A 24125-nucleotide genomic window follows, 5' to 3' on the forward strand; every position below is an offset into this window, starting at 1 on the left:
AGTGTCCATGTCTTTGTGGGTTTTGGGGGGGACCTTGTTGGTGTTAATGATTATTTTTATTCCACTGTGGTCCTAGAAGGTACATGGTAAAATTTCAGTCATTTTAAATTTGCTTATGCTTGACTTATGGTCAAGTATGTGGTTGATCTTAGAGGACGTTCCATGTGGTGATGAGTAGAATGTGTATTCTGTGGTCTTTGGATGGAGGGTTCTGTAGGTATCAATTAAGTCCATTTGATCAAGAGTCACACTGAGGTTTCAGGTCTTGTTGCTGATCTTTTGTCCTGATGTTGTGTCTAGGGTTGTAAGTGGTGTATTAAAGTCCCCAGCTATGAAGGTATTGAAGTCGATATCTTTTTTTAGTTACCTAGGAGCTGCTTTATGAAAGTTGGTGCTCCTATGTTCGGTGCATATATGTTTTGGATGGATATTTCTTGTTGATGGATTGAACCTTTTATCAATATGTAGTGGTCTTCTGTATCTTTTTTAATTTTTGATAGCTTAAAGGGTATTTTGTCTGAGATCAAGATCACGACTCCTCCTTTCTTTTGTGTTCCATTTGCCTGAAAATTTGTTTCCCATCCTCTTACTTTGAGTCTGTGAGTGTCCTTTCTAGTGAGGTGAGTGTCCTTTGAAGGCAATAGATTGTTGCCTGGTGATATTTTATTTATTTTGCCATTCTATGTCTTTTCAGTGGTGCATTTAGTCCATTCACATTCAAACTAATTATTGAGATGTGAGTTGATCCCTATCATAATGTTCTTACAGAGTTGTTTTTCTTCCCGTTTGTGTGCTGTCTTTCTTTTGGTTTTAGAGTTGGATCATGTGTGTTTTTAATCCTTTGCCTGTACTCTTGTGAAGAACGTTGTTGTTCTTTTTTCCTTTTCTTCTGTGTTCAATACTTTCTTAAATGTTTCTTGTAGCAGTGGTCTGGTGGCAGCGTAGGTTTCTAGGGATTGGATATCTGGGAAAGATTTCAATTCTCCCTCACTGATGAAGCTTAGTTTGGTTGGATAGGTTATTCTCAGTTGAAATCATTTATCTTTTAGAACTTTGAAGATAGGGCTCCAAGCTCTCCTAGCCTGGAGGGTTTCTGTAGATAAATCTGCTGCTATTCTAATTCGTCTTCCCTGGTAGGTAGTCTGACCTTTTCCTCTTGCAGCCTCTAGGATTTTTTTCTTTTATACCTATGTTTCTTAGGCGAATTATTATATGTCTGGGAGTTGGTCTTCTCATTTATTGTCTTGCAGGGGTTCTCTGAATCTCTTGTGTTTGAATTTTTTCATCCTTGATGAGATGAGGGAAGTTTTCTTGAATGATTTCATGAAATGTTTGTTCCAGTGTGGCCTGTTTCTCTCTCTGCCTCAGGAAGGCTAATTACTCTTAGGTTCAGTCTCTTGAAGTGGTCATTCATCTCTTGAAGGTTTTGTTCTGTTTTTTTGAGCTTCTTTTCTATGATTTTGACAGTTGGGTTAGTTCTGTGTTTTGGTCTTCGAGCTCTGAGATTCTTTCTTCTGCTTGGCTAATTCTGCTTTCCATGCTTATTAGTTTGTTATTGATTTCCATCACAGTATTCTTTACTGCTGTTATTTCTGACATCAGCTCCTTCCTATTTTTCTCTTGTCTCTCCTCAATTTTTTTAATTCTCTCTATTGATGTCTTGATGTCTGGGTTTGTTGCATGTGACCAATCATTCTGGGGGCTCTTCATTGTTTGTGTTCTGGAATCTGTTTTCTCAGTGTCTGATCTCCCAGGGGTCTGGGTGAGACCTATATTCTTCTTTTGGTTTTTCTTCATTTGTGCAGTTTCCCCCCCTCCCTACTTTTTCCTTTCCTCCACGTCACCATCTTTTTTAATTCTGTTATTCAAGGGTGGAGGGGTTGTTTTTACTTCTGTTTGTTCAGTCTCCTATTCTTCTTTATGTATGTCCTCTTACTTTGTTCAATTCTGGAGTTGCACTGCAGGTCATGGGTGGTCCTTTTTGCAGTTTTGAGATTTACTAAAGGGGGAGTTGTGATTCAGAATCTATCTGCAGGTCCTGGTATCCACCGACAGGTATATGAATAATCTGAAACCCACTTCCCACTGCCTTGGAATCTGTCTGTGCAGTGGGGTTGTAGGTTTACTCCCTGAAATAAAATGTGGTTAATAGAGGGAAGAGAATGGAGCAGGCAGTGGGGGGAAGAGGGGGGTGGAGGGAGAGAGAGGAGTAAGGGTGAAAACAGATGAGTGTACCAACAAATTGAGAGAGAGACAAAAATTGAAACATATAAAAACAATAGACTACGGCTGCAAACTAACCAACTCCCATACAAAAAAACTAAAATATACAACGTTGCTAACATACAAGCTTACCAACCTCCTTATTGGTGTGCTATTCCTCTATAGAAAGATATGACTTACAGAGAGAAGAAAAGAAGGGAAAGGAAGGAGGAAAAAAAGGGGGGGGGACAAAACAGAAGGAATAGAATCAAGTCAGTAGACTGACAGAACCAATCAAGCACACTCTGAGACTTTTCGTTTAAGTCGAATGTCCTTTTAGCTCTGATTTCTAGCTGTCTTTTCAAGCTGGTAAGTTTGTTCACAGTTAGGATCAGTTGCCCCTGGCCTGCTGTGAAGGGCAGTTCCGATCATCACTCAGTTCACCATTGCCCAGTTCACTACTCCGATCTGACCTGTGTCTGTCAGGCTTCTATTTTTTCCCTTTCAATGTTGTTACCTTGAATCACCAGCAGGTAGTGTTATCCCTCGCTCCAGATGGTCTTTATATCACAGCTGCTCACCCGCCTCTAAGGGTAGGGAGATGTTGCCTCGAGGCACACAGGAGGAGACCCACGGCCTGGCAGGACATCTGGTGGTAGCAGACCTCAGCAGATCTTGCTTTCAGGGGCTTCAAGGTCTGAAGTCGTGGATCGCCTCAGACACAGGCCATGCGACGTGTAATGGCTGCCTTGGCAGTGGCGGCAGTGGCTCACCTCATGCACTGATGGTCCAATGTGGAATGGCTGTTTCGATGGCGGCGGCGGTGGCAGTGGCAGCTGGCCTCAGGCACAGGCGGAGCGATGTGTAATGTCTGCTTCAGAGGCGGTGGTGGCGGCTTGCCTCAGGCACTGGCAGTGCGATGTGGAATGGCTGCTGGCTGTGGCGGCAGCGGCAGCAGCAGCAGCCACAGTAGCTGCCCGACTGCAGTGATGCCTCAGCAAGGTCTATCACCGAGCTCCGAGTGAAGAGCAGGCTGCTGACGATGGGATCTGCAGCCTCCGGGAAGAGAACCAGAGTCTCTTTGTGATCTCCTTGGTGGAGAGTCTCACAGACTGAGCTGCCCCGTCGCCATCTTGCTGGAAGTCTCCTCTGGATATTTTCAAGTCTAAATTGATACTGCAAAAGCCTATCCACTCTGGGATAAGCAATTGCTAAATGAGACTAGTTAGAATTGATAGTGGCCATTAGCACTGATTGAAAAAACTTCCACTATGGTAAATTTCTCAAGTAAGCTTAGCTGACATTTCTAAATATTTCAAATTTTATACTATCTGAAGGGGATGGCATCTTATTGTTTTTGTACTTTAAAGGATTCTGATAATTTCACTGACTATTAATTTAAATTTAGGAATCTGCATTCATTAGCTTAAATATTTAGAAATAGCATAAGATCTTAGAGAAAAATATATAACCCAGAAAGTAATTAAAAGTACAATTAAAGGAATAAGAGTAAAACTTTGAAAGACATGAGAATTCTTTATGTAGATTCTAGAAAGACATTTAAAATATTCATTAATCAACTAATTCTTCAAATTAACATAAAACAACTGTGAAAACTCTCATATATATGTAATTATTTAACAAACATACTATCAATTTGGGGAGGATAAAAAAGGTGTTAACTGAGAAAGTGATGATTAAGCAAAAATTTGAATAATTTATAAAGTTAATCAGGCAAAGGGATGGGATGAAGATGGGATAAGGGTATAAAAATTTCAGGCAGAAATGTTAGGCTTATAGTGAGTGGGGAGGACCAGGGACAAGAAAGAGAAATAAATAAAGGAAAGCCAGAGTCAGAGCATGAGGAAGCACAGGATAAGATAAGACGGGAAATGGACACAGAGACTTGACCATGGAAGGCCTTGTAGGCCATGCTGATGATACTGATCTTTATCCTAAGAGTAATGAGAAAAAGTGTCATAAGCAGTGAAGTAACATGTTAGATTTGCATTTTGCCAACAATACGGAGAAAGGCTTGAAGGAGTGCATGTGAAGCCCTGCTTATAAGAAATCTAGGCAACATCACTTCCCTTGTTTAACAATCACTGATGACTATCAATGGTAGTCAAAGGCATTTTACCCTAAACTTCCACTTTAAAAAACAGAAAAGTAATGAAGTTTTAAAAGGTTATGACATAATCAAGTAATACTCTCCTACAAAACTCAATTGTTACTGCATAAGGGGGAGAATTCTAATTACATATTAATATGCCAGTTTCTCAGTTACCTGTTTGTAGGTGCATCTTTTAGAATACTACTTCTCTCTATCTTTCTTTTTGTCTCATTCATGGAGAGGAAAAATTTGAGGTTGCTACTCTCATGACCGATGGTAGAGATTGACCATGTATTTTACATTTAAAATTTTCAAGTCAGCTGCTGCTTAATTAGATTTTTTTGAAGAAAAGCATTTTACATTAATAATGAGTCATAAATAAGTTATGAAAAAGGAAAAGAAATGGAGTCAACATTAACATTCAAGTGGACATTGTTTAGTTAGCGTTTTCTAGAATGGGTAGAGAACTTATGATCATGGGTGGGTTACCCTTGAACTTTATCAGTATTAGTTTCTCAACTATTTATAATTATTCAGTATTCTCACCTGCAGTTTTATAACTAATAATTTTTCCCTTAGAATATGATTGCTTTGACACTACTTTCTTTTTTTACTCTAATAGTACTTTTATTTTCAGTAATATGTATATATCTTAAAACAAAAATTTTTGGTAACACAAACCAAAAACCTAACAACTCATATCTCAGCAAATGTATTAATACCTGTCAGGTCTGAATCAATTACCATAGTTTCTGTGTTTACCAAACAGCCCTTATTGATTGTGAACATTTTTTCTTTATTAGTGCTTTTATGGTAGCAAAAGCAACACAAATCTGTCCTACTCAAATGCTTCAGCCACATGTTTGGGTTGTCTACCTGTCTTCCACTTTATTTGAAAGAGCCCCAATCACTGTCCCTGAAAAAAGGGTAAGCCTGGGCTGTCCTGCTTGTATCAGATGACCCTGCTTCAACTATGGCTGATAGGATAGTGGAGGGGAGGGTGAAGGTGGATATCTGATGGAGGCTGAGCCAATAAGATTCTCTCCCTTGAAAATCAGAAATAAGAGACAAAAAGACCATGTTCAGACTGTTTTAAGCTTTACGATGTAAAGTCTCATTTAAATGTCTCTTCCATAAAATTTTTTGTCACACATTAAAAAATTAGAAGTCTCTGACTCTAGAAGAGAAATTGTTCATTTCAAGGGATAAATTCTGAATTGGCTTTAAAAAAGCACTCATCTATATCTAAGCATCCAATATCTAATAACTATCTATAATCATAGATAAGCACTGGGATGATTTTGTGGGTTCAATATCACCTAGTTATTATGTGCTTTTAATGAAATTTTACTATAAACTGCCTTTGAGTCACTAGAAATACGTCATAAACTTGTTATCATCCTAGAATTTTCTGTTGGTTGTGCTTTATGATTTGTTGTAAAAAATCTAGATTAAATATTAAAATGCTTAACAAAATGATGGCAACAGAATCTTTCAGGGAAGAAAAGTTATTATACAAAACACAACACTATTCCAAACGTTTTTTAGGCTACACTTTGGAAAACAACGCATCAACAACAACAACAACAACAACAACAACAACAACAACAACAAAAAGAGCTTTAGACTACACTTCTCATATTCTTAATCAAATTCAATCAAAAAGTCCTGGAAAACATTTAAGAACACTCATCCAAGAAAAATCTTGTCATGAAACTTTTAGCACAAAAATGAGTGGGTACAACTGCTCGTAGACAGACAGGGTAGTCAAATCTGTAAGTCTTTTATCCTTCATTGCATTACTGGCATACTGCAGAGGAGAATAAAATTGCGTAGTTATAGATCAATACATTTACAATGAACAATCTCTTTTGTTTGGCTATATTGAACAGTGAAGACAATCTGGTTATTTAAGGATCACTTTTCTATGCGACACAGATATCATCAGATGAAATAGAACTTCTTTAGGCAATTTCTAGATATCTGAGAGGTAGTCAGATTTTATTATGAAGGTATTTGAATACTTAGTTTCTGAGTCCTTCATAATCAAAATATTAGGTATTTAGAAAATGAGCAAATAACAGATTTCTGTATGTTCTGTGTTAGAATAAATAAAGAGTAAAATGGAATAACATTTCTGACATATGGTGACTTTGAATGACAAGTTGATTGTGATTAGTACTAGGCTAAATCTGGTAAGGAGAGCAAAATGATAGAGAATACGTTGAAATAAGCAGTTTTCCCATGCTCTAAAAGCTTTGGTTTTATTTTACTGTACTGCAGTGGAAGACAAGTATGTACAAGTCCTTCATCACCAATGTAGTGTTAGAGATGAACATGTTGCACTACATATTTTAGGGTTATGACTGTCACTTTACTCCTGTCCCTATACTCTAGAAAAAAATCAGAACTCTCTGCATTGACCTTTTTCAATTAAAAAAGCCACTGCTTGTCAGCATAAACACAGATATAGGGTAAACAACACCCATACTTAAAGGGTTTTATAATGAGTGTACTATCCTGCCATCAGACACTATGCTATTTTGTAAACTAAGAAAACAAAAACCTACAGTTTCAAAGTGCCCAGTTTAGAGACTATTAAAGCCAAAGTATTTATGGGTCAATTAGCCTCAATCATAGCCCCATCATAATAGTGCAATCAAACCACAATTTTCAGTTTGGTTTTGGCAAAAGTAGTAATAGTATTCATAAAGAAGATTTTAAAAACTTTCAGTGTTCATAAAAAATTAGAAAATTTGATGAAATACTTGAAAGGATTAAAAGATGAAAAACATGATCACAGAAGTCAGCAGTACTTACAATAAAAATCTCTAAAATGGGATAATAATAGTTAAGAAAGCATAAAAGCATTCTGTTATTATAGCAGTTACTTTGCTAGGGGTCTGAATAGGGCTGTTTACTCCCCTGACTGCACTGTAGAATATACTCCAGTAAATATATGATCTTTCTTTGTGACATAGTGACCTTATACTATACATTTTACCCTGTCTCACAGTAAGCTGTGTCCCCCTCAACAACAAGTCACTTAGCCCAACATTCCATTTGGTAGACATTACCAAAAAGCATTTGAGTGTGTGTTTAGAACCAAAATAAAATTTCACGTTAAGGAAAATCTGGTAGGTGAATGCACAAACAGATCAGAAAAATTACTGTAAATTTATTCTGACAAAAGTTGTATTATCATAATAGCATAAGGTGGGAATGATGTGTATTATCTTCTAGGTTTTTAAGATATGAAGACTGTCCTATATCCGTAAGTCAGTCTACATAACAATACTGTAGGTAGACATGCCATACTTTAATCAGGCAATAGAAAAAAAAATCAGCATAGGTACTAAACTAAGGACCCAGTAAAACAGGTTTATTTTATAGGAAAACTAGAGATCTCACTCTTTGTGCCATTACATTCAAAGGAGTATTTATGCACATCAATCTCTGGATGATTCAATTCTTCTAGTTTTGCCTGCACCATTATCTCTACTCTCATCCATCCTCTGCAGTGCAAAAATTTCTCTAAAATAAAAATGCCACCTACTTGATTAAAATTCATTAATACCTTCTCACTGCCTCAAACTTCTTAGCACGCCATTAAACATTTCCATGAAGTTTCTTTTGACTACTTTTCTTATTTCTAACCCTCATACATTCTAGCTGTGCCCATTTATAGTTCTTGTACCTTCTTCTTTTTTTTTTTTTTTTTTTGAGTTGGAGTCTCATTCTTTGTTGTTCAGGCTGGAGTGCAATGGTACACGCATAGCCATCACAGCCTCGACTTGCAGGGCTTAGGCGATCCTTCCATCTCACCTTTCAAGGAGCTGAAACTACAGATGTGTGACACCAAGCCAAGTTTTTTTTGTGTGTGTGATTTATTGTAGAGATGACGGCTCACCAAATTGCCCAGGCTAGTCTCGAATCCCTGGGCTCAGGCAATCCTCTTGCCTCCACCTTCCAAAGTGCTGGGATTACAGGCTGAGCCACAGCGCCCAGCCTCTTGTACCTTCTTGAATGCGTTCTTCTCACTCTCTCTGGGGTTCATACAGTGCTTTTTCAATGTCCTCTCTCCCTTCTTTGCTTAGTTACCAACTTCCATTTGTTTTTTAGGACCCATGTCAGCCATTACCTGGTTTAGGTATCTATTCTTATTTTTCCGTGACATTTTGTGTAAGCTGCAGAGATAGATCATTTTACATTATATTGCAATGATCTATTTCATGTATCTGTTCTGATTATAAGACCATGAGCTTCTGGTGGGCAGTGGCTATGATTTAACTCTGTATCCCTTCTGTCTAGCAAAACAAGTCCTCAAATTGGACTGGCTGGCTGACTAAAGAGATTATATGGCACCCTAGGTATCAGAACCATGGATGGGTCTTAGAGCAAAAGGAGCTCTTCAACAACTAATATACCTATTAACCAGACAGTAAAGACATTCCTTAGCAGTTGATGTTATATATACTCCCACATTATACAAGCCTCTTTCAAATATGGGGCTATAACTGGGTGGAAGTTTTAATTCAGGTGGATTGAACCTAACCCCAAATGGGACGAAAATTTTTTTACTAAGCCTCATTATTAGTATCTATTGTACTGTGACCACTACAAGTATATCTAAATTACTCTGAAGAAGTTTTGAGAAATTCTTTTGTTTTTTGGGTTTTTTTGAGTAGGAGTCTCACTCTGTCACCCAGGCTGGAGTGCAGTGGCATGCTCGTAGCCACCACAGCCTCGACCTGCTGGGCTCAGGTGATGTTTCTGCTTTAGCCTTCCAAGTAGCTGAGGCATGTGCCATCACACCTAACTAATTTTTTGATTTATTGTGGAGACGAAGTCTCACCAAGTTGCCCAGGCTGGTCTCAGGCAATCCTGCCTGGACTCAGGCAATCCTCTTGCCTCTGCATCCCAAAGTGCTGGGATTAGAGATGTGAGCCACATTGCCCGGAGGACAAAGAGATAAGAGTAATATTAGCATTCATTAAGGATGAATGTAGTGTAATACATGAAAAATAATGAGCACAACTGGTTTATGTGTTTTTAAAATCAAACAATTTAAGCCTGAGGTTGTCTTTCCTATAGCTTTTGAAATTAAAAAAAAGGTAAGAGTTTTTACAAGCTGGGCTTAGTGGCTCAGCCTGTAATCCCGTGCCTTTGGGAGGCTGAGGTGAGTGGATTGCCTGAGCCTGCGGGTTCGAGACCCGCCTGGGCAGCGAGACCTCATCTCTACAATAAATCAAAAAACCAGCCGGGCATGGTAGCGCATGCCTGTAATTCCGGCTACTTGGAAGGCTGAGGTGGAAGGATCGAGGAGCCCAGCAGGTTGAGGCTGCGGTGGCCGGGAGCGGCCACTGCACTCCAGTCTGGGCGACTGAGTGAGACTCCAACTCACACACACACAAAAGAGTCTTTACAAATAAAGCTGCAAAACTCAGCCTTGATTTCAAGTAAATGAGTAATATTCCTTCAAAGTATTTATAGACAACATCAGCTAAATCCACATATGACTAAAAATCTTCAAGCCCTAAATATATTTATAACTAGTAAAGAAAACTACCTGGGGGTGGGGGTGGGACTGGCAGTAATAGGAAACTGCCAGGAGAGGGCAGGGCACACCTCATTAACAAGGTTACCTGAATAATGAACATTTGTATACCTAACCCTGAATTGTGCACCACATCTAAAAAAACCCAAAAAAACTAGTTTGTTGTGTGTATTACCATTAAAACTGTTAATATTACTTATGGAATTTATGCCATTACCTAAGAAACATTTTTTAATTGCCTCTTTATAATATGGAATTATTGTTTGCTATGAAATTCCCATAATATATTGAAGAACAAATACAACTAACTTGACCTTTACCTACATGAAAACTTAATGTTTCTTTTTTATAAAATGTTGGGAGGCGGCCACAGAGGCTCACTGAGTGTTAGGGATCAGGGAGGGCTGTGGACCCTGAGACCGCTAGGATGTGTTCAGGAGCCATTGACCCCGTTTTCCTCCTCCTTTTACCATGCAGCACAAGTAACCTAAAGGAACTCTGCTGATCTAAGCTGAAGGTTCTGTGACTGTGACAGGCATGGCTCACTCTAGAAACCTACTGTTCCTGTTTCCCATAAACTGCGGTTTCGGCTTAGGTATTACATATAATTCAAACTCAGGTCATATTTGGGAGCCTTTTACACGGTACAAGCCTCTTTATAAGATTTTAAAGTATATTTGTAGAATTAGTATATACTTATGGAGAGCTGTTTTCAGCTTTTCAATGGTATAGTGGATTATCAAGAGTTATCAGAAATGGCCCAGCACAAACCTTGGGCTGGGCCATATTCCTGAGGGTCCAGCACGTACTTTGGATTGGGCTGCGTTCTTTTAGGCCGGTTTTAGCTACAGTTAGTGTAGGGTTTTTCTATCTATTACAGAAATTAAATTTATTTTATTCATAGAAAGTATTATAGAATAGGTCATGCTAACGTCAGGGAATCATGTTAGTTCAAACATGATCAATCATGATATTTTGAGGTTTAATAAGAATACAGTTAACTTTAGAAATTTCATTGTCTCCATTTTCTACTATTGTGGTTTTGGCCTTAGTACATTTACAGTTTATATTTGGGTTTTATTTTTAGAAGCTTTGTTGCTGATGATCAGCTTTATATATTAGGATCAGGAATTAGAAACTTTCATAGAAATTAGGACAGATATATAGGACTTTAGAATAGCCATTTTGTTAAAAGATTGTAGTCTATTGTTCCAAAAAGTGGCCCACTGTGAACCTTGGACTGGGCCACATCCTATAGAGCCCAGCATGATCTTTGGACTGGGCCACATTCTTTAGTAATTGGCTTAAGCTATAATTAAGAGCTTCTGTAGCATTGTGTAAGTAGTATTAGCATAGAATAGAAAGGTAATAAAGTTTAAGTTAGTCATCATGGGTACTGCGTGAGCTTTAGAAGTTATTGATTATCAGAACATCATCATACTAGTAGGGGTTGTTGCACTGCTTTTGAAGAGCGTTAACTAGCAAAGAGAACAATAAGACAATCTTGGAGTTTGTCCCTCCTCATACCTAAGAAAACATCTGGTGGGTGGGGGATGCCCCTCCTGCACCTGACTTTGTGTTCACATGAAAGACTTGTGAGACTGTCTGTCTAAAATTTGGAGATAAATACCTGCTGTAACTTTCAATAAACGGCTTCTGCTCATTTCACTGAACAGTTGTCCATTTTCTTTCTCTCTCTCTCTTCTTCTTTATATCTATACCACCATCCTTCTTTCTTTTAATATCTATCCCTACTACAGAATTGGCTTCTGCACTAGACAGAGTCCAGTCTCTTTCTTTCTCCCCCCTTTTCTTTTTTTCTTTATTTCTCCAGAATAATCGCCGAAGTTGCCACACCTTCCAAGGGACCTCCTAAATCTCCCCAAAACTTGCAGGGGCTGGCCCCCTGCAATAAAACATCAAACAAAATGTGATTCAACTAAAGCCTTTCTGAGTCTTTGATCTAATATTAAGAGTTTTCAATTATCTCTAGGATTCCTTCTTATTCTAAAGATTTGGGATTATTATTTTTAAAATCTGTTATCTGATTGTATTTTAGTCGTGGGGTGATGTGAGATTTACTACATAAGTAAACTTATGTAGTAAAGTGTGCAGGTGAGGTCTGGGCTTCTCGTGGGCCTCTCTCCCTCTGATGGTGGACCTAGTACCCAGTGTATTGTTGTGTTCTCCTTATCTCTCCTCCTTTTCTCCCTCCTTCAGCAGTGTCCAGTGTCCGCTTATGAGTGAGAACATATGGTATTCAGTTGTTTGTTTCTGTGACTATTCACATAGTATGATGGTCTTTAGCTGCATCCAAGTTGCTGCAAAAGACAAGATTTTGTTCTTTTTTATGACTGTGCACTATTCCATCATATATATGGACCAAATTTTGTTTATCCAGTTTTATTGTCAAATGGGCTAAGTCTGTCTTCATGTCTTTCTGCTTTCTTTTTCTCTACCTCCTATTCTCTTGGTCTCCCTTGGGGTTAGGGGTAGTTCCCTGTGACTGCTGTTGCCTTAATGTGCTTCTTCCTCAGCTACAAGCACAAAAACTGGTAACAGATTACAGTATTACTTATTGTAGGATATTTGTGTTTTAACTGGGACTATTCATATCCTAAGTGAAATGATTGAAGATTTAATAACAGAATTTCAGGCATCAAGGGAAGGTTCTGAAGGGGAGGCGGTGGTGATAAGGCTGTCCCTTAAATCATTGGTAAACAGCTTATTTTGCCTAAGAGTAAGACTGCCTCTCTTCCTTTCATAAACAATAACTTCAATTATTTTACATCGGTAAAAAAAGATGAGATAAAACCTAATCTTAAACATTTAATCTTCTGAAAGTCCTATTTAGGAAAACAAAATTTTCATCTACATGAAGATATAAGAACTGTTAGACATGGTCTTTCCACTTAAGCAACTTATAAAAGCAAAGTAAAAGATAAACACGATACAAGGATGTTATAAATAGTTTGAACAAGTTATTTTAAAAATAACTTACTTCCTTTGGAGAAGGAAAAGGTGTTACAGAGTTTCTGTTTTTCCATACTGTATAGGACTATATTTTGTGGCAAAGGAGAAATAAAATTATTTTAAAAATATTCAGGTATTAAATATTTAATCACTTCTTGAATAGATTGGTAAAATCACATAAATCTTAGAGTTTAATTGCAAAGATTTACCTCGGTGAGAATTAAGAATTATTCTACAAAGATGATTACTTTTAAAATATTATGAAAATTTCAATAGGCTTTAATTTAAGGTTTAAAATACCAACATCTTAGTACTTTTAGAAAAATTTTAATAGAAAAGATTTTGAATAGATTAAATATTGTAAATTAAGTCATTGTCATAGGAATGTTTCCTCCCTCAAAGTATGACAATATTACTTTCCAAAATTTAAAAAGTTCAGTTTCCTTGATTCTGTGCCTGCATTTGTATAAAGACAATCACAGGTAGTTTTGTTCAGTTGGTATGTATGATTAGGCCTCTAATACCCACAAGTACTGAATGAAGATAATAGCTGATTTTGTGTGCAAGATCTGAAGAATGTGTACAGCACCTGAATGAATAGTTTGGAGGAATCATACATGTCCCCTTCAGTCATTAATTTATATTAACTCATTTGTCTCAGTCTTGTTTATGGTTAACATTCCTATGCAGAGACTGAATAGGCACTTTCCAATTAGTGTAAAATTTAGAAGCACAGGTTGGCTCTACCAACTGTCAGTTATATGGTCTTGGGCAATAAACTGAGGCCTTTAAGCCTCAGTTTTCTTTATCAGTTAAACAGAGTTAAAAACAGTATTTACATCACAGGTGTAGCACCATGCTTGGCACAGTGTAAGAGCTTAACAATAGCTATTATTAGAAGTCAATTCACTTAAATCTATTCGTTCTGAGTGCCGCTTGTTCTAAAAAAAAACAGGCAAGGCATAATATATCATTGTTGCCATATACATTTGCAACTTCAATAGGATAGTAAAAAGTCTTAAGCCAACTATATAAATTTCTAACTATGGATTTTCAGAAATTAGAGAATATAGGTATTAGGAGAACTAATGGCATGTAAGTAACTATAAAATAACACTGCAGAGATTTCTGACAGTTCCATAAATGTCTTGGAGCTTCAGTGACTTTATCTCCTCTGACTCTATCTCTTACTTTGCTGGTCTCCTTGCTGTTCCAAAATGCCAAGTATGTTCACACACCAGGGTCTTTGATCTCGCTCTTCTGCTTAGAATCTTCCTCCCGGTACTTTTTATTGCCTGCCTCTACATCATTCAGCTCTGCTAAAATTTCTTTACTCAAAGCTTTGTGTGAATACGCTAACAAAACTTTATCATTCCCTATCTTTTCCCCAGGTTTATTTTCATTTATATCACTTTTTGCGACGTAAGATCATGTTTACTTACTTCTCCAATTAAAATGTGATTTCCATGAGTTTTTCATTTTGTTTTTGTCATTTTGTTCACCAAAATCTAGTATAGTAACTGTCACATAATAAGAAAATCAATATCTGTTGACTGAATGAGTGTCAGATTAGAGGAGCACTTCTAGCTCAAAATTCTAATTCTGTTGTCTTGTAAGTGCTGACTTGCTTCAGGCTTTTAAAATGAGAAGGGCTTCAGAAGTCAATGCATCAGTTATACAGACTGCCAAAAGGGCTTATAAAATGTCACCTGTCTCTTGATGTTATAACTTTATAAATTTGAAGGCTATAGGTAAGATTGCAGTGCACTGGTGCTTGCTATCTTGTCCTTTTCCTTCTATAAATGCTTTTTGGATACATTCTTGGTGCTAAGTCTAGTACTGGAGCTACAAAGATTAAACAGACACGAGTCTTATCCTTATCTGACTTCTCTTACCCAGAGAATATATCCTTGCTGATGCATTTTTTGCTTGAACCATTCATTTGACACTTATTGTATATTGTATTTACTGTTCATTTATTTTCTATATAAAATATTTTAATGTCTTAGTTTACTATACTTTGTATTATTTTAATATCTATATTTTAATATTTATAAAAGCAACTGAGTGTATAAGAACTACATATTATACCATCTTCTTGAAAACTGACCACAGCACTATAAAGAGTAATATTTACTGGTTATTATTAATGATGAAATCTAAAAAAATAAAATATCACATTCTAATACATTGATCCTAAATAATAAATCTGTGAATCTCTTCATTACTGTGCACTCTGTGCACATACTTTCTCTGTAATTCCCCCAAAACAGGATTTAAGATTAACAGTTGAAAAGAAACACTATTTATTTTCTTATAATGTAATCATATGGTATGTATCATAGGAGGTCATAAAAGGCTTATCCATTTTCTAGCCTTGGAAGCCATAGATAGACTTCTAAATCAAAGGGGAACAACAGCTCTCAATTTTCTACTGTATGCTTAATACTACCAGAAAACTATGATGCTCAATGAATCCTGAAAAAGAGCTTAGCTTGTGGTTTCTCTCAAAGGACTATGAAACACAGGTGGCAAAATTGGTATTTATAGGTGGGACAGGAACAGATATGTGGCTAAGAGGCTAAGGGAGAGAAAAAGAAAATTTGTGAGGATAAATGATTCAACTTTAAGAGTACTTTAGTTTTAAAGTAGGTTTTCAAAAGCAATTTTAAAAATTTCACAAGTTGGTCCCTTCAGAAGAGTCATGAACAAGATGGGTGATTTTATTTTCCTTTCTTCATTATCCTAGGCCCATTCCACTCTCAGGTGGTACAGAGCGATATTGATTCTTTCCTGTTAGCCTGCAATTACATACAACAAAACATCCAGCCAGGTCTCTGCGTAGTTATAACAATGGACAAAATATTGGGGGATGACACAGAGATGCTTCTACATTATGGAGGATCCTAATGCTCCTACATTATAACTCATCTATACTCATCAGGAAATAAGGTTCAGTCTAATTGCTCACCTTTCTGCTGCTTTTGTTTGTATATATCCTGCAAAAAACAAAGAGGATGAAAATATCAAACTACAAGGCTTGGAAAACCTTGGACCACTTTCATAGTGTGTGTGCTTTTAAATTTCCAAAAGTTAATTATTTGAAAGGAAATACCACAGAAGTGGTGTATGCACAAAGCATTTTAATTAATTTAGTAACAGTCTTTAAAATAGGGTACCATAATACTATCTGTTTTTTATGGTTTTATGGGAGAATGACCATGACTAAAGACTCAAGCAAAAGAAACACTAAAAAGTTAAAAAATTACAAAAAAATATAAAAATCTCAAAGTAAAAAATCAGAAGACCCTGACCAGTCAACTAGAATTTGAAGGCTTTTTTGCAAGTCTACTTACCCAGTCCAGAAAGAACTTCCAGCATACCTGAAGCCACAACAACCAGGAATAACAACATTTATATTCTCTCCAAACTTAGGGGTCTCACAGTATAGGGAAAAACAGAAAGTAGCAACTTTACACAAAAAGATGAGGATATAGTATTTAAAATTGTGAGGGAACTGTATTGTTGGTAACCTAAGATTTTATGATTTGCTGAAGGAATTCTGTAAATGTACAGCTTGAATTTCATTTTAAAATTTAACTTCAAAAACTGGGATTTAAAATATGAACATGAAAACGTACTGCTAATTGAGTAACCCTAGTCCCAAAATCTGAAATCTGAAATGTCCCCAAATCTGAAACTTTTTGAGTGTCTACAAGATGTTCAACAGAAATGCTCACTGGAGCATTTTGGATTAGGAATTTTAAACTGGTAAATATATATATATATATGAAATATTCCAAATTTTGGAAAAAATCCAAAATTTGAAACAAGCATTTTGAACAAGGGAAAATCAATCTGTATATGCCAGTTTCAGCATATAAGAAACCAGTAACCTGCTAACCCTCATTTATAACATTTATAGTTAGTAAATGTAACAAATTTGAACTTATGAAGAAAATTAATTATAATAAAATTGTTCATATATATTTTGTATACTGAGTTTCTAAGAAAGATTTCATTTTAAAAGGGAGATTTTTAAAAAGTGTGAGAGCCATTTACCTAGATCCTAGATACAGAATCAAAGCATGAGAGTGCTTCATAAGAATCTGACAGAGGATGAAAAAAAAAAGAAGAAAGGCTAAACTGTTACTATTTTGTAACTGTTCATATTTTAGTGCCAAACAAAATCACTGGTCATTATATGTTCATTAGTAAAATTTTAGTGAAAATGCTTTGTTCTTAGTAAAAATACATGTTTTCTATAAGCCAATATTTTGAAAAGTATAATAAATAAAATTCACTATTGAGATGCGGCAAACTTTTTCTCCAGGCTTATTCTTCTTATTTATCACACTTTCTATCTATAGCATGAAGGATTCAAGTGCCTTTAAGAATAGCAGTATACACAAAAAGAAACACAAATATCAAGAAAATGTTTCAATATTCTGGTGGTGTTTGGAAAACATTTTAATGTCTCTGGTATATAATGTTAGCTTAGGAAATCTCAAGCAAAACCATTCTGGCATCCAGTTTGAGAATAATTTAGCTATTTGAATTCAGGGGAATCCCAGAAATGTTCATTATGTTTAATTACATACCCTTTAAATATGAAAGAAGCAACATAAATAAGGTAGTATCACCCTCTAAAATCACATGTAAGGCCATTGCTCTGCTAAGTTATGGTCTGGATATGTGCTCTTTGAGCTGTGGCTGCCATGCTTTCTTAGCTTTGGCTCTCTCCCCTGGTTTGGGGAGGTGACTCTACTCTCTCTCTCTCTCTCATTTACTTTCTAAATAAACTATATTTTCCAGTATAACTTCTGTGCAATTCTTTGCATCCTTCTTGTGGCACCAGATTGCACAACCCCGCCCTGGTGGGTCTGATCTAACATTCTTGAATCCCCGCTGGGATATATATTTTAACCTAACATTTTTGGAGGCATAAGCGAGATATGCCACACTCATTCTCTCTCACTTTTCTCTTTCTTAACCCAAGTACCTCTCTATGGAGAGAGACCTGGTGCTTGGGTCCTTTTCTCTGCTACTGGCTCTTACTCTTATCCTCCACAACAAGCTACATCGAACAGACCTCCCTCTTCCTGTGGCTTCAGCTACGTCCGGTATGCAACTACACTATCGGTGAGTCCATTTACTCCCCTATTCCCTGCTAGAAGGTGGCAAGCATGCCCATGGAGGCTACTGTCTTGTACCTGTGGAGAAGCAGCCTTGTTGCTACCTGTGTAAAAACACCCTAGCTACTGCCTGTGTCTTTTTTACCGGCCTTCTCGGAACTGTTTTCTAGAACAATCTCTCCATGCGCTACCCTGTTCCTTGATAGGAGGTTTCTGAGCATGACATGAGAGGGCACTTTTTCAATTTCGCAGCTTTTTTGCTGGGGCTCCAGCCCTTTGTGAGAAATCCTTGCTTCAGGTCTCCAAGTGTATACAGGGGCAGTTTTACCACTAGCTGGAAGGCCTGCCTCAGTGGGAGGATGAAACCCAGGGGACATTTGATTCTCACTTCTTCACACTAATTCCACTGTCCTTCTTTTCTGCCCAGGACACTGGCAGAAGGCGTGGATGGCTGTTCTCCTTCAAGTCCCTCAGAGACTGTTCTTAAGACCAATCTCTCCCACACCCCTGTAGGGAAACCCTCATGGGAGACCCTCTGATGGGGTGGGTAAGGTGCCCCCCACCATTGAAATTCATTCTAAAAGGTCTCAGGACCCTCTCACTAGAGAGGAGCTTCTTCTGCCCTAATTGTCCCCTCAATACTGGTTATTGCCTCTGATACTCTCCTTCAACTTGATATCTATTGCCACCACAAAGGCAAACGGTTCAAGGTTTTCAAAATGGTGCCACTTGACCCTTTGTTCTTCCTGTGGCATTCTTAACTCCTTTAGTTACTTTACTTCCTTTCTCCTTTCTCTCTAACAACTTAAAGACTGACCCGGCTGGTTTAACTTCTCTTGTCACTCATAATCTGCTTTTGCCACTCTACCCTCTGTCAGTTTCCCCTTCTGCTCTTCCTTCTTCTTGCCGTTTTCCATCTCATTCACCTTTACCTCTAGAAGAGGGGCTGGCACTGATGGCCATGGTGACTGGTCTTAGCCTCCTCCCTTCTCGTTCCCCTTCCCCACTGACTGACAACTACCAGCGACAGCTCTACTAGCTACGCAAGGCCAAATCACATTAGCCTCCCCACCTCCACTCTTCTTGGTCATGTGTTCTTGGAAGGCCCATTCAGGTTTCCCCAATGGCTTAACCGGTCTCCTCTTGGGGAGGTGTCTGAGATGAAAAGATATTAAAGTTCATGTTTCTCTCAAATTAAATCTAAACTGGGACTATCAGCCCTTTTCCTAGACAAAAATAAAGAGATCACGTGTTAATTAATCTTGTCAACTAACTGAAAAATAGTCAATTATCATTTTAATATGCATTTCCAAACCAAACTTGCAATTACTCTAGTAAAATCTTATTTCTAGCTTCACCAGATACTGAAACATTAGTGTTAAATAACACCAGTGTTTGTTATGTTAGGCTTGCTGAAGTTTTTTTTTTTCTTTTTTCTTTTCTTTTTTTACAAATTTGTCTGTTCATAATTGGAAATTAGTAGGGACAGATCATTTCACATCCACGTGGTCTGTTCACTCTAAAGGGTTTTACATCAGGCCATTAAAGACAGAGACATGGCCCAAAATTTCATATGTATAGTCAATTAAAGAACTTTTGAGGGTTTTTTTTCCAGCTGAGATTATTAGAGAAGCAACAGGTTGCCACATGAAGGGCTGTAGAACCAGAGGGCCAAAGAGGCACCCCGACTGGCAGTTGCTATTAGTGACAAACTCCAACTGCCCATCAGAGGCCTGGTAAGAACTAACCTGCTAAGGGGATGATATCCGTTACTATGGATACAGTCTGGGGGCTGGTGGGGGAGAGGTAGGGGGAGGGGGAAGGGGAGAACTAGAAGCATAGTTGCCCCAAAGAGGCCTAAACCTCTAGGACCTTGTACACTGTGCAGGCCAGAAGAGCCACTGGAAAGCAAGTGCACTCTCTTCTGAAGAGAGGAAAGATTACTTGGCTTACAAATGGTAGCCATTTAAGGAGGCCTGGAAATCTGCTAAAGTGCTTGGCACTGGCTTAACATCACCCCAACAAACCCCAGGTGAACTTTAGGGCACTGGAACCCAAATTAATTTCTTAACACAGGTGCCAGCTGTTTGTTCCTGGCCATGCATGTTAAATCATAGACTTAACTTAATCAAAAGTTACTAATTCAAAGTATAAGTGTAAAAAAGTTATCTATAAATAGGTAAAGAAAGAAACCAGAAAGCAAAGGAAAGATGTAAGAAAGCTGTTGGTATAAAAGTATGCTTTTAGCAAGGATGGATAATGGAAAGAGAATAATTTTGTATAGGAAAGGATCTTGCATGGTAAATTTTTGTCCTATAATAAAATGGTTGGTTATTTAAAGGAAGGAAAGTATAGGATAAAAACAGAAGGTGCAAGTATGTTGAATAATGGTATGAGTATGTCATAGAACAGTATGTGGAAGGTTTGTGGAAAAAAATGTGTAAAAGGAATTCTGAGAACAATCAGGTTTACAAAATTTTAGTTATTTCTATGAATTTACCATTAATATAAATTATACTAATGCTAGGCAAAAATGCTACTCAGAAACCAAAACGTGAGCCTCTTAATTAACAATCTCCAAAAGAATTTTCTCCTATAAACAAAGGAAGAGGGAGGAAGAGGCAAATTCAGTTAGTCCCTTCCCCTGCACGTATTTGTTGGTTTTTATTGTTTAACATCTCCTCTTAATGCTTCTGCACCGCTGGTGGGAATGCAAACTAGTGAAACCTCTTTGGAAGACAGTATGGCAATTTCTGAAAGAACTAGAAATTGACCTTCCATATGACTCAACCATCCCCCTATTGAGAATATACCCAGAAGAACTCAAATCATTCTACAAAAAAGATACCTGCACACACACACCTGTTGCAGCTCTATTCACAATAGCAAAAACATGGAACCAATCATGCTGCCCATTGAAGCTGGCTTGGATTAAAAAAATGTGATACATATACCCAGTGGAATATCATGCAGCCATAAAGAAGGACAAACATATGAACTTCGCAGAAACTTGGATGGATTTAGAGTCTATCATACTCAGTGATCTATCACAGAAACAAAGAACAGAGTACCATATGTTCTCACTCATAAGCAGACCTTGAACAATTATCATGATACTATAAGAAAGGGACTGGCAGTAGTGGGAAACTGCCAGGGGAGGAGGGCACATACCTCATCAACAAGGGTACCTGCATAATGAATTTGTATACCTAACCCTGAATTGCATCCCACATCTTTAAAATAATAAAATAAAATATTTTTCTCTCTCTCTCTCCCTCCCTCCCTCTCTCTCTCTCTGCCTCCCTTCTTCTCTCTCTCTCTGAATTTACTTTCTAACTAAACTATATTTTCCAATCTGAAAAAGAAAAAAACCCCACACATGTAAAGGATACTCTTCACTATTCCGGATGTCAACCACCAGGAGCTTTGGTTTACTGGACTTTGTTTTCTTGGTGGGTGTTTTAAAGTGGCCTGTCACTGTGAGCTCACACAAGTCGATGAGGTCCTCTGCTGAAATCCGGGGTGAGACTTCTGACTTTAGGTCATTTAATGGAATGGATTCCCTTGACTGAAAAAAATATACAAACAACAAAAATATTGAGAATATTATAGAGAGACAAACTATACCCATAATAGATATCTTCAGGTTCTTGAAACTGAGCCATATAGAATATGGGAGAAGAGGAAACTGCATGTCATTTTAGGAGTCTATTGTGTCACTGTATTTCTTACTATTGAGGTTTACTTCCTTATTAGTCACACTCATAGGAAAGCATTACTTTTTTGTTTCACTGCAAGTTCCTGGCTCAAATATATGGAAAGAGATAAGACAGATTTTTTTCCTTATAAAAATACTGTCTATTTTTAAAAAAACAGCTCCTTTAAGCACCATGCACTTTTCTTTAAGTATAATTGCTGCTACTGTGAACTGCATTAATTACAACTCAAGTAGTATGAGTAGTATGAGAAATTGCATTGTTATTCAGTATACATAGTAATTAAATAAACTGGTTCTAATATATGTATTAGACTTGTATAACATAATTTATATTATACATAGATGGTTGAGTGGAAATTAGATTCTCAGAGATGAATGAAGAGCAATCTAATGCTTTCTTAGAAAGTAAACTAAAGCCGGGTTCAGTGGCTCAGCCTGTAATCCTGCGCCTTTGGGAGGCTGAGGTGAGTGGATTGCCTGAGCCCGTGGGTTCGAGACTCATCTGGGCAGGCGAGACCTCATCTCTACAATAAATCAAAAAATTAGCTGGGCGTGGCAGCATGCGCCTGTAGTTCCAGCTACTTGGAAGGCCGAGGTGGAAGGATCGCCAGAGCTCAGCAGGTCGAGGCTGTGGTGGCCGGGAGCGGCCACTGCACTCCAATCTGGGCGACAGTGAGACTCCCACTCAAAAAAAAAAAAAAAGAAAGTTAACGAAGTTAACAATATGTCTTAAAGTATTTTTTCTTTTAGAGACAGGGTCTTGCTCTGTTGCCCAGGCTGAAGTATAGTAGCTTGATCATAGTTTACTGTAGTCTTGAATTCCTGGGCTCAAATGATTCTCCTGCCTGAGCCTTCTGAGTAGCTAGGACTACCACATACTTTTTTTTTGGTAGAGATGTGTGCTACCACATACTTTTTTTGGTAGAGATGAGGTCTTGCTATGTTTCCCAGGCTAGTTTTAAACTCCTGGCCTCAAGTGATCTTTCAGTCTTTCAAAGTGCTGGGATTACAGGCATGAGCCACCATACCTGGCAACGTGTCTTAATTGTCAAGGAAGTAAAATCAGACTCCAGGTTATCAAACCAGTCCACTGGTCTATGTGTTTGTTACATGTTACAAGACTAAAGGCTATTTACAATTGTCCTCTATGTTATTTAGTTGAAAGAAGGACCTATAGATAATAAACAATACAATATAACTCATTTCAACATGACATAAATTTACTGAGCACTTGTACACCCTTGAAAACTCATATTACATAACTTGAATATTTAAGAACTACCAAAATTCACTTGATCAAAAATATGGGGATTCAAAATAAAATTTTTATTTATATGTTTAATAAGTTATCAAAATAGAGTCTAATTGTTATCTCATTTTCTTTTTTTTTCTCAGTTACATTGTGGGATTTCACACTTAGAATGTCAAATTTAGAATTTCTAGGCAGGAAAAGATAAACCACATGAATCATTTATCAGACAGACTTATTTTGAAAAAGATTGTTTTCAGTTGGAGTTTGATGACAGCTCTCATCCCTTAAACTTCCCTGACTGTGCCCTGAATTCTTTAGTGGTAAAGCACTTTTTCTCTCATGTCATTAACTTTTAAAATAGAAATGGAAACTGCTAAGCTGTATGGGTTTATGGCTTTTAATAAAAAATAGTCATTAAAAAATTTAATTTTTTTAATATTAGGAATTAAAGTTACTTAAATATTCTGAAATTAAAAGTGCTTCAGAAAGATTAAAGCTTTAAAATCAGTAAGCCATATCAATCAATGCTTCCATCTCCTTTTTCATTAGATTGCAATCTCTATAGGTATTTTTCCCAGGCTTCACATGAAGGCATATATTTATGAAGATAAAATAAAGAACTTTTTGATTAGTCTAGTTCTGCTTTTAGTCATTTTGTGATGAATGTGGCATTTCAAACCGAGGTTTCATTTGAGTGAAAAGAGTGTCCAGGTTGATGAAGAAGAGGATTTAACTAAAGTATTCTTTGTGCAGAACTGACTGATTTAAAGAAAGATTTGATTCAGACATTGGTTCCAATCAAATGCATCAGATGGGAGGAGTTTTCCAGTGGAAAGAGTACTGCTATATGAAATGGTAAGAACAGAGGAAGAGAAACTGCTGACAAATTCAAAACTTTCTGAACTTCTTTGAATGTGTATGTGTAAAGAACTTTTAAATGATGTTGCAAATTCCTCTGAAAATTAATTTTAGAAGATTAGTAAATTACATTTAGAACAAATTATATTACTTTGCTTTATGAAAAAATCATTATAATATTAAATTTATAGTATTAGTATTTCCTTTATTAGTTTTATATGCGATTTTACTATTTATTGTAAAATTTCCACTTGGAGGCATAAAAATAAAACTTCCTCTGCCCAACTTTTGTTTTGTTTAGTATCATATATATTGGC

The 24125-nt window shown here is 37.1% G+C and overlaps 1 protein-coding gene across 1 annotated transcript in view; it reads right to left on the minus strand.

Annotated features, from left to right (window-relative positions):
* Positions 1-24125, minus strand: part of TBCK (TBC1 domain containing kinase) — a 273436-nt gene that overhangs the window by 37316 nt on the left and 211995 nt on the right. The window contains exon 24 of the mRNA XM_008055888.2: positions 21373-21548. Within this exon, the coding sequence (XP_008054079.1) occupies positions 21373-21548 (176 nt within the window). The remainder of the gene's footprint in view (positions 1-21372; positions 21549-24125) is intronic.

The sequence above is a fragment of the Carlito syrichta genome, unplaced genomic scaffold, assembly GCF_000164805.1.
Source record: "Carlito syrichta isolate Samal-C Ts95f unplaced genomic scaffold, Tarsius_syrichta-2.0.1 Scaffold302017, whole genome shotgun sequence".
In the NCBI taxonomy this organism is placed as follows: domain Eukaryota; kingdom Metazoa; phylum Chordata; class Mammalia; order Primates; family Tarsiidae; genus Carlito; species Carlito syrichta.